At 38.0% G+C, this 11,148-nt stretch overlaps 1 protein-coding gene across 5 annotated transcripts in view; it reads right to left on the reverse strand.

The window, feature by feature from the left end:
* Positions 1–1,158: 1,158 nt before the first annotated feature.
* LOC112454387 (synaptosomal-associated protein 25-like) overlaps positions 1,159–11,148 on the reverse strand; it is a 49,898-nt gene continuing 39,908 nt past the window's right edge. For 3 of the 5 annotated variants that reach the window (XM_025015759.1, XM_025015757.1, XM_025015756.1), the window contains exon 7: positions 1,159–2,881. In XM_025015759.1, the coding sequence (XP_024871527.1) occupies positions 2,819–2,881 (63 nt within the window). In that variant the 3' untranslated portion in view covers positions 1,159–2,818. Of the gene's footprint in view, positions 2,882–5,817; positions 7,183–11,148 lie in introns of those variants that run through there. The other 2 variants (XM_025015755.1, XM_025015758.1) reach the window with 1 other exon arrangement.

The raw sequence follows: 11,148 nt of genomic DNA on the forward strand, positions 1-11,148 counted from the left end.
GTGATCACTATACGCCTAATAATCTCGCGTCGTAGCACAATCTCTCTCTCTCTCTCTCTCTCTCTCTCTCTCTCTCTCATTCTCGGAATTCATACGAACCCTTTCACTCCTCTTGTAACACATTCGTTCGACGAAGCGTTCAAAGGGCATTTTTTCCCTCTCCGAGAGAAAGCAAAGGACAAGCGAAATCGAAAAGGCTACGCCAGTTATTTGTGCTCGATCCTTACTAGCCGCGCCGCTTGAGATCGACACCCGTTGGCTATTGTCTGCTCTCTTGGCATCTCAAAAGTGCACAGCGCGCTAAAAAGGAGGAAAAGTCGCGATAGGTGCAAAAAACTTCGATACTCGGATCTCGTAATTTGTGACAAATTGGTGGACTAGCAAATTTACAAAACTATATCGATGAATTACTCTACCCCGGCCCTGGCGTACCTCTTAAAAATTGTCGCGATACCAATAAGAAATTCACTACGTGAGAACCTCTCGCTATCTCTAGCTGTTTTAGTAAGGTTCACGAAGGTTCACTCCAGGATCATGAGTGATCCAGGTTGTTCAGGATCACCGACGGATGTCAATTCTCGAGCTGCGTCAGGTTTCTCTACCGACCTTCTCTCCTCATCGTATGATTTAACAAGGTAGGTACGTCGCCCTCGTGTAAATACAGTAATGTACAATCTTTCTTTGGAGTTAAACCTTACTGTGATCTCGGCGCGATTGGCGCAAAAGGAGAGAATTAAGGGACAGGGCGGGTGAGCTGGATTGGATAGAGGCAAGGGAGGGTTAAGGGAGATAACACCTACGTTCTACGAGCTGTCGAATGCGAGTCGAGCTTTAAAAAAAAAAACGACGAAAGAAGACCTCGCTTTATCTGCAGCTTCAACTGACTCCTAATAATCAACGTGGCTGAATGCGTTATCTTCGTTGCTTCGATCTCGTCATATAAGTCTTCTGCTTCTTCTTTTTCTACTTGTCCTTCTTCTTCTTCTCTCTCATCCTGCTTCCTCGTCCTTCGCGTTCGTGATTCCGCTCCCTTCCTCCTCCAAGTGTCGCCGTGATCTCTTCGCGTACTTATCGTACGTGAACACCCGGCGAAATTCGCAAAACGCTCTCGAAATTACTCAATACTGACCTCGGGAATACGCGTAATCGATCAAGGGGGAAAACAACGCAGGGTCCCCCCTTGTGTTTCGGGGGAGACTCGAGGGAGAGGGAGATTAGGATGTTGCTTCTTTCGTTTGTAGACAGGATCGTTGACACGCTTCGAGGGTGATCCTCGAGTGCAAATTGTAATCGCGGAGAGCGGCAATATACGATGAGACAAATAAATAAAGCTTGTACTCGAAATGTTTTTTCTAAACGGGAGATAAGTGTAATAATTTTTGTACTATTATCTTGTTCCTTTCTCTTTTTTCCCCTCCGTTTGTTTCTTGCGCTTTCGATACAATCCCGTCCTACTGTCTAGAGTCGATTAAACCGAGAGAATTGAATTAATTGCTGCAATTTTTCGTGCATTTAATCTTCCCGGTATGTGTACGTGTATGTACGTGTGTGTGACTAACGAAAGATATATATATATATATATATGTGTGTGTGTGTGTGTGTGTGTGTGTGTGTGTGCGCGCGTGTATTAATTTTTATTTAAGTTCCATCGTTCAACGCGCTAACTCTGCCGGCATAGAGAACGAAGCTGTTCGTTCCCGAATCGGAGATTGGATTTTAGCGTTTTTTCCGTTTTTTAAACTACGCGATAACTCGACGCTTTTGCCATGCTAGAAAAAGATTTCATCGGCTTCTTCGTTGTGATCGGTACAATAAGACTGTTCCGTTAATCTTAAGTTAGAGATCCGTTTTTAATCCAGCTTTGATGACCGATTAGCCACATCTAAATGCCTCGAAACATTCGCCTCGAATCTTCGAAGCTCTGCATCGGCGGATTATTGCCATTGTAAAGACAAAAAGCCCGTCTCGGAGATTAAATCTAATTTTTAGTTGCAAAATGTGAATTAGCAAGGTTAAAGATGGAAAATTAAATTGGATGTTTTCGACGCTAAATGAGGAACCGGACTTGTACGGTCAGATCTGAAGCCGAAAGTCAGAATCTCCGAATTTGTAACGTGCGAATTTGCTTCGTATATTAACCCTAAACTTGCGAAAGCTAAGAAAGTAAAAAAATTTCGTTATACGAAGGAAATGCAGAGCAGATACTCACCAGTTCACCGACAACCAATTCAGCGTTTATTTTTCTTTCACGTCGATTTTCTCGGCATTATCGTTCGCGGAGTGTATTATAATTTAATATAATATAGCTTAAGAAACTGTGCCAAAAATCCGAAAAACGTCCCAAAGATCCCAAGTCCCTTTACATATCGTCGCGATGATTTTTAGACGCCTATGGCGATGTGACGCGTGATTCAAACGATCTCTTATTACGAACGAAAAAGGACATTACGAAATTCTGAGAATTATAGTTTACAGAATCCACTCAGTCAAGTTTAGGGTTAAGTATTTTCATTAAGTATTACATATTCTGACGATACCGAGCTCGAAAAGTACCGGCCGGTACTCGGTATCGGTGAAGATGAACGAAAAAACAACGTTCTAACAGACGTAACGCGATTATAGATCGCGAGTAAACGATCGAGTAGACTGTCGAATGTAATTGTGCTGATTGTTGTTGGTGTCGATGTTGTTGTTGTTGCTATTGTGTTGTTGTTGTTGTTGTTGTTGTTGGTGGTGGTGGTGGTGGTGGTGGAGGGTGATGGTGGTGACGCTCGTGGCGGCCGACGGGGCGCGGATAGTCGACAGAGAGTGTGGCCGCTTACTTGAGTAGTTGATGGGCTCGCTCGTTGGCCACCTGTATCCTCGTCTCGTTTGATTCACCCTGCGTGTCAAAGAACAAGAAAAAACAAGAACGCATTGTCATATATGCAAGCTGCGAACGACGAGGGTCGATCGACGATGCGGATCGAGGCTCTTCCAGGGATTGGAACCGCTTAACGCTGCGGAATCGTTATTTCTCTTGAGGATTTTACGACAACTGAGAGATTCTTGGAAAATTTGTCGCTCGTAACGTCGATGCGTTTTCGTTAGCGCGCGAAGAAACGGGGGTCGATTGCGGGGATGTCAATTTGATGAAATGTTCTGCGGAGCCTTTTTGCGCTGACGCAGTGAATTTCGTGTTACACGCCGGGGACGAATAAAATAAAGCTTGTTAAGAAGAATCTCATTCGAAAATTACTTCGCTATAATGACAAATTGATTTCTATTCCGCCACACCGAAGCAGCGACAGCGAGACGCGTTTGCTAGTTGATATTTCCGTTTCAGCTGCGAATTTATTCGATATTTTCCTATCTTGCTAACAAAAAAGATAACATCGGATAATTCATCATTCAGTGTTTGCCAGTATCTAGATAAAATTATCCAGATGATCATCTAGATAAAGAAATAGAATCATGTATTATCTTATTTACACGAAAAAAATACAAAATATATTCATCTTCATCTTAGATTAAAAAATCATCCCAACAAACACAGAAAACACCGAGTGCGCAATTTGATAGCAAATTGCGCACTCGGTGTATTCTGTGTTTGCTGGAATGTTATCTTTATCTAAAAATTATTTAATGTAGTAGGATTTTTATTCTTTCTGTCATTTTTTACCGCCGTTTAAATTAAATTCGATCCAGAATGCATAAAGTTGTGTAAAGACCTAAATTATTTATACTGTAAGAATGTCATGATACTCGAAAAACAGATTAACTTCTAGTAGTAACAGAGAGGAAGATTTCTTCCGCAATGTTAAAAAAAAGAGAATAATATGCAAACAATTATTATTATTAGTGATAACATTGAAGCACTTTCGTATTTGGAATCTAAATCGAAGCACCTCCAATCTCTCTTATAAATTTTCCAAATATTAAAAATATTTTTCTTAAATATAATATATACATCCCTGTCATCGTCGGTGCCAGTAGAGCATCTTTTTAGTTTAGCAAATAAGTTTACTCCGTCGAAACCGCTTATCAGATAAAACATTTGAAACTTTTATTTTTGAGAAATAAAAACTTAAAATAAAATTGTGAGTAGGTATTGTTTTAATATCCCTTTTATAATCGGCGTAATTCTTTTGATAAATTTTTATAAATAGTCTCATAAATTCATCGCAGATTATTTTGAAATTATTTACGGCAAACACCGTCCGTCATTATAGCGAGATTTATTTTCACGCGTCAAACAAGCGTTAAGTTTCCGCCGCAAAATCTCTTTCCATTCGTGCGCGATTTCAGGAAGACTACGTGTCAGAAATTCTCCAAGAATCCCGAAGCTCATTTCTCAGGCTCATTTCTCCCTGCGTACACCGTACACGGCTAATAGTCGATACGGTCGCGAACATATCAACTTGAGTCGTGCGGCTCCGCGCAAACCGTCGGGATAAAATTTCTGCTTTTTCGCGACGTGTCAAGCGTGTTAACCTGATCAACCTCGGGGAACATCGGAGCGAAAGCGACTGACAGAGAACGGTGCGGTCCCGATACCGGGAGTTCAAAAGAATTAAGGCTCATGTAGTGCGATTCTGTAACTCGTTATGCTGTCGTTATGTGCGTTTATTTTATAACGACAGTTGCGTAGGTATACTATATAATAAAAAAGCTGCGCAACTGTCGTTATGAGAACATAACGACGCATAACGAGAATCGCACTACTGGGCTCTTTCCCGACATCTTGCGAGACTGTGACGTCAAAAGCGAGAAATGTTGAGAATTGACACGTTGAGTATTCTTGCATGCCATTTCCAAATAAAAAGGTATTTGCTTAAAACAAAACTTCAGATCACTTCAGCACACTTTGAAAATACTCCGAGATTAGGGTAGGTCTATCCCTTTTCCTTGACAATTAATAAACAGCAGCAAAATGAATGTAATACGAAACCTAGTCATGCACCTGCGCATAATCCCGCATCGTATCACATTCGTTTTACGGTTGTTTAATAACTGTCAAGAGAAAGGGATCCAGCTCGGAGTATTTTTGAAATGTACTGAAGTGATCTGTAGTGTTATTTTAAGCAAATATCTGTTTATTTGAAAATACCATGCAAGAATTTTCAACGTGACATTTCTCACTTCTGACGTTACATTCCAACATGGCCGCGGCGAGTATCCAGGAGCCGTCGGCGACAGCGACGATGACGCCCGTTCGTGACACAATCACAACGAGAATGACAGCACGTGTGATGGGTCTTGTAACAACATGTGTTATAACAATGGGAAGCGATGACACATCCCAGTGCGATGCTCTTACCGCTTGCGATAGCCACGATACATAAGTATATCACGTTTCTCCTTGTCGAAATAAAATATCCCTCGAGAGATAATTTATAAATCGTCCAGGATTATTCTTCAGACAATGAAGAATAAAATTTAGGAATATTAGATCGCAATTAAGTTAATTATTAATTGCAGCAATTATTAAAAGGACAAATTCCCTTCTATCGACTTCGAGATGCACGAAGTGCACTTCGAGTTTATTTTATTATAGCGACGAATTCTCTCTGACAAATTTGGAGCCGATCTTTCTCTGACCAAGAAAAAACAAACCCCGAGACCATCGTTGCATTTGACTCAATAAAGATTTTTCGCGAATTTACGAGTTTCGAGAGTACTGGCAAGATATATTCCTCGCGCGATCCCGGCTATGCAAATACCAGATCGGCCATTCCCACGAAGAAGCTCTTTCGTGTATCGCGGCTATCGAGCGGCTGTTCACTGTATAGATATCGTCGTACATATCGACGGAGAGCTTAGTAATGGTGATAGAAGTAAGTAGAAGTGGTAGTTATATTTGGTGGTGGTAGTTTTCCGTTGTTGCATAGGTTGCTTGCGGATCGGGTTGGTGCCCAGGCAACGACGAGAAAATAGCAAAAAGGGAATGGATGATGGACGGGGGACTCACTCGCAGAGCTGAGAATATTCGAATAATCCGATATATTCCAAACGTTTCGACAGCTAGATATCACGTTCCAATTGTAATATTATCATCCCCTCGGCCATTCTGATTAATTAAATATTATAGTCGGATGTACGGTGACGTAACTCACGGCAAATCGAGCATAATATAATATTCGCGCGCGTATACAATGCTATGCGTTAAATCTACTCGATAAATCAAATAATTCAATTCGATGACTAATACCTAAGCGCGTGGATTTTAATTTAGCACTTAAGGGGGAATGCCTACCTAGAAGCGCGACAAAAAGGCAATTTTTGTGAATTTTTTTAAGGAAACCTATATGAATTATGGTATTGGTATTTTTTCTACATGAAAGTACACACTTTTAAGAATATGTTAAATTTTTTTTATTAAAAAATATTCAATATTGGCGGAGTATTCTTGGGTTCTGTCGATTGCCGCAAAAAAAAAGGTTCTCCGCGGTGACCACTCCCATTTCATTTGTAATCATCAGAATAAAAAAAACCAAAAAGATTATTAAAATTGACACTATAATTTAGTCTTTGACGTAGGGGTTTTTGAAAATATCGATTTTTGACAAAATGGCGGGCATTTGAATTTAAAATAGCGATTTTTAGAGAAAAATTCGGGTTTATTTTGCCGATAAAAAAAACTAAGTCATTTTAAAAAAAATCCTACGACAAAGACTAGATAATTATGTATAGAATAACCACTAGAAATTTCAAATTAATCGGTTCAGCGGTTGCCGAGATATTTTGGTCACCGATTTTTAACATGGTTTCGAGAAAAACGCGTTTGAAAATTGAGCAATGAATAAATCGCGAAATTTTTCAACTTACATAGAATCATCGATTCCAGGTCTATGATATAAGTCCTCCACCTTGCTTGGAATGCAAAAATTAAACAATCGATTTTTTCGAACTTTCTAGGTAGGCATTCCCCCTTAACATCTATTCCTTCACTCGCGCCTCGAATAATCCCAGCCCCGAGATCCGAATGTCAGGCCTCCCTACGTATAATACACATAAGAGTACGCGTGGTATAATTTCCATTTCTCTTTTCTTTTTTTGTTCGAAACGGCGTCTCTGTGATATGCAACTTGTAGAGCTCGGAGGAGGCGGATACGGATGGAGACAGACAGAAGACGCATTTTACTTGAGCAGGGCGTGCGCACGTTGGTTCGCCACGGCTATCCTCGTTTCATTCGACTCGCCCTGCGGATTATCAGTTCGGGTTTCGGTCACAGAGGTGTGTGGGGTGTGGGCGTGATAAGCGGTTGTGCGGCTTAAGTTCACCGGCGAGTGGTGCACAATCTCTCGTCGCGTCGGGTTTTGTAGTTCCGCACGAGATTCACAACCCCCGTTCGGTATCCTTGCTTTACATCTCGCTCGATTAGATCGTAGCGAGCCTCACTGTATTAGTCGCTTACGAAAAATCATCAGCTAGCTGATCATTATGTAACGATACGATCGATAACTGATACATCATATACAAATTTTACGCGACGTTACATTCAAAAGGAATCTGCACTTGAATTCCGATGGTAATAAAATGAAAAGTTATACTCGATTGATATCTCTCGCCTGTTTCCTTTTCCCGTCTGATTTGTCTCTAAACCTTTCATTCATTAATCGTGGACTGTTCAAGATTGTACACCACTATGACATCCCGTTAAAGACCATAATTATATAATAATCTTTGTGCGGACCACATATTTTCGAAATTATCCAATTAATATAAAAATTATACAGATTACACATAAGGGATGGAAAATTAGATGTTCTTTCGGAATTACATTTATATTTTAAAACGTATGGCCTTTAAAATGTCGAAGATCCTCAAACAATCAATATTTGCCGTCAATATCGGTAATATTATTGAAAGAATGATGTTACCACAAAAAAAAAGTTAATTTCAACAGCAAAGGACAGAAAAGATAGCGAAGAGTTGTTAATAAGAAGAAAAAGGAATAAGTAGAAAGCGCGAAGAAAAAATAATTCAATATAAATTTAGAATTTTGCATAAATTTAGTCTAAATAAATATTGAAGGTTGAAGGGAAAATGTTGCTATTGAATATCGATTATTGATTCGCGCGTTTAATTCGGGTTAATGTAAACGTTGCGAGTATCATATGCGGTAAATACGTATCATATGACAAGATCGATCGCAAGTTCAATAGCAACGCGTTGCAATAGGTAATGACAGATAATTAATGATTAAAATATCATTACCGTAAGTTATGAATATGAATACATATTGATCGTTCGAGGAGCGTTTTATAGCCAGAAAACTTTGTCTCTTTTCTGTCTAGGATGTACTAAAGAGGACTATGGTAAAAAATTAGAGATAACACGAGTTCTCAACCGTTCTTATTTAAGAAAAAAAGAATTTAAAGAATTTTTTATTTAAAGAATTGTCACGTCGTTTGAACACTAATTGTAAGTTAATAAATCGCTATATTTTACTTCATTACATTGCAATACAAGTGTGTTATTTTTACACGCATAAACGTCTAAAAATGACACATTTGTGTCATTCTAAAGTTCTTTTTACATGTTTCTTCTGTGTTAAATTATGTCATTTAACACGTTTAATCGTATTAATTAAAAGTTAATACATTCAATCGTGTTAAATGACGTGATTTAAAACGGAAAGAAATGTATAAGAAGAGCTTCAGCTAATATAACACACTCGGACTTAAAGTGTATACTCGCAACAAACTTGCCCATTTTCTAATGTAAATATTATTTTGATTTGAATAATATATAACTCAATAATTAAACAAAGAGATTTGATTAACGATTGTATCAACTCTTTTCCGTAATCTTATTGTAAAACTTTTCACTTCTCTGTCTTCGAATCAAAATAAAAGTCTTTTATCGTCCTATTAAACATTTTTTTTACGACATGTTGAAAACTCATGGAAAGTACCACAGTTCCTCGGTAAGAAAGACTTTCGTAAAAAAGAGATAGAAAAAAATATAGAAAGAGAAGGAGCGGTAAATCCGAAGCGTGTTTAGACGCGTGAGTAGTGCAGTAATTGCAAGTACAAGAAGAACACAGAAAGCATGTGCTGAAGGGACGATCGACCAGTAGCGCGGTTGGCCCGGAGAATTTCGGCAAAGAACCGTGGAATAAGGGTGCGATACTTAAGACATGGGGGAGGGCGGGAATCGTGAAACGGCTAAATCGTGCGATGCATGTGCGTGAGCATGCAATCTTGCGTTGCAACGAAATTGATTGGAATTTCACGGAGTCTTGGAATCGATCTTGAAATTGCCCTTTTACAAATTGCAATTTCGATCATGTGGGAACTTTAATCCTAAAGAATAGAAGCGTGTCTCAGACTCGCCTATTTAATTTTTTTAAATTTCGTTACCTGATCTCTATGTTTCTGATAAAGCTCGATATAATTAATGGGTAACACCACTCTACAGGCCCAAAAATAAAAGAATTTTTTGTGGTTAAAAAAAGTAAATAAAAAATCTACTTAAAGGACTTTATACATATTTTAAAGTGTATAAAACAATTTTTTATTTTTTAAATGGCGGCGCTGGAGCCTTGTAAACGTAAGCGTTTTATTGCGAGAGGTGCTCCGGGGCTTGCAGCATAATATTGCCGCATGATCTGGAACAAAAAACAAAAATTTTTCATAATCTGCATGATAATAGCTAGAGAAATTCGTAGGGGATTTTTTAAATATTGTTTTTCATAGAAATAGCAATATTTAAAAAATCCCCTACGTATTTCTCTAGCTATTATTATGCAGATTATGAAAAATTTTTGTTTTTTGTTCCAGGTCAAAATTTGCGACACTTATGCTGCAAGCTCCGGAGCACCTCCCGCAATAATACGCTTACGTTTACAAGGCTCCAGCGCCGCCATTTAAAAAATAAAAAATTGTTTCATATACTTTAAGATATGTACAATAAAGTCCTTTAAATAGATTTTTTATTTACTTTTTCTTTTAACCATAAAAAATTCTTCTATTTTTCGAATCTCTAGAGTTACCCCTTAAGAACAATCAGATCAAAGAGAAACTATTCCTATGTATTTAGAGAACATTTAAAGAACCAAGTTTTCAAATTTGTTTTTTCTTTTATTATTCGTTATTCAAATATGTTTTAAGATATTTACCATTTAGGATTAAAGTTCGTTACCGAAAATTGCGTTAAGAAAACCGAAAAATTTAGGCATAGCTCATATTACGTTGCTTTTTGGGCATCTTTGTAGAAAAAAAGATGCGAAAGGCGACAACGGAGACCTGCCCGGATTGGAATCACGTGATAATAAGAATAGAGAGGATAGAATGAAGGAAGAAAGAAAAGAATTAAGGAAAAAAGGAAAGAAGGAGCACGGAAGGAAGGAAAGAAGGAACGAAAGACACATAAGAAAGCGAAAGTGATGACGAACGTGATGTGCATCGCTCTGAGTTTGTGCATTGTGACATAGAAATTCACGTATATACTTATATTCGAGACATGTGTTAGCTCATCCTACAGTAGTCTAATACACATATGCAAACAGTGAAGTCACATTGATCATCTTTCAGACCGTAACAATAATTATAACTAATTAAATTTACATTTTGTACATGTCCATTTAAGTAAGTACATATTACTAGTTCGAGCAATTAAAAATTAATTATTAAATTAAGAATTAATTTTTCTGCAGAAAATCCAATGTCCTACGATTCAATTAAAGATGTCGTTAGATTTATATCTATATAATTGATGACGTCACAGATTTGAGAATAGGTTTAATTTCAGGATTTAGAGATTAATTGATCGGGAATTTAGAACGCGGCGAAACTTCCGAAAACATGCTCAGATTTAGGTGAAACTTTGTGAATAGGTTCCTTTTGGATAAAAAACACATATACCAAAAGGATTTTTTGCGACTCTAAAGTTTACCAACTTTTTCAACATTTTTAACTTGCTGCCTCCGAGCATACATTTTCCACGCGAAACAAACCAAAACAGCTCTCAAGTAATGTAAACAACCATAAAGTCATACCCGTCAAAGTCATAACATAAACATAATTGGCGAAACTTCAGAAAATCAGAAACGTTATAAACTACGATGCATATAGTTTTCGAGATATCAATTTATATAATCTATCACATAGTATAATAATATACACAGAATTAGCAGTAAGAAAGAGAGAGAAAGAGAGCGA

Source organism: Temnothorax curvispinosus, unplaced genomic scaffold, assembly GCF_003070985.1.
Source record: "Temnothorax curvispinosus isolate PA1 unplaced genomic scaffold, ASM307098v1 QBEX01005015.1, whole genome shotgun sequence".
Lineage (NCBI taxonomy): Eukaryota > Metazoa > Arthropoda > Insecta > Hymenoptera > Formicidae > Temnothorax > Temnothorax curvispinosus.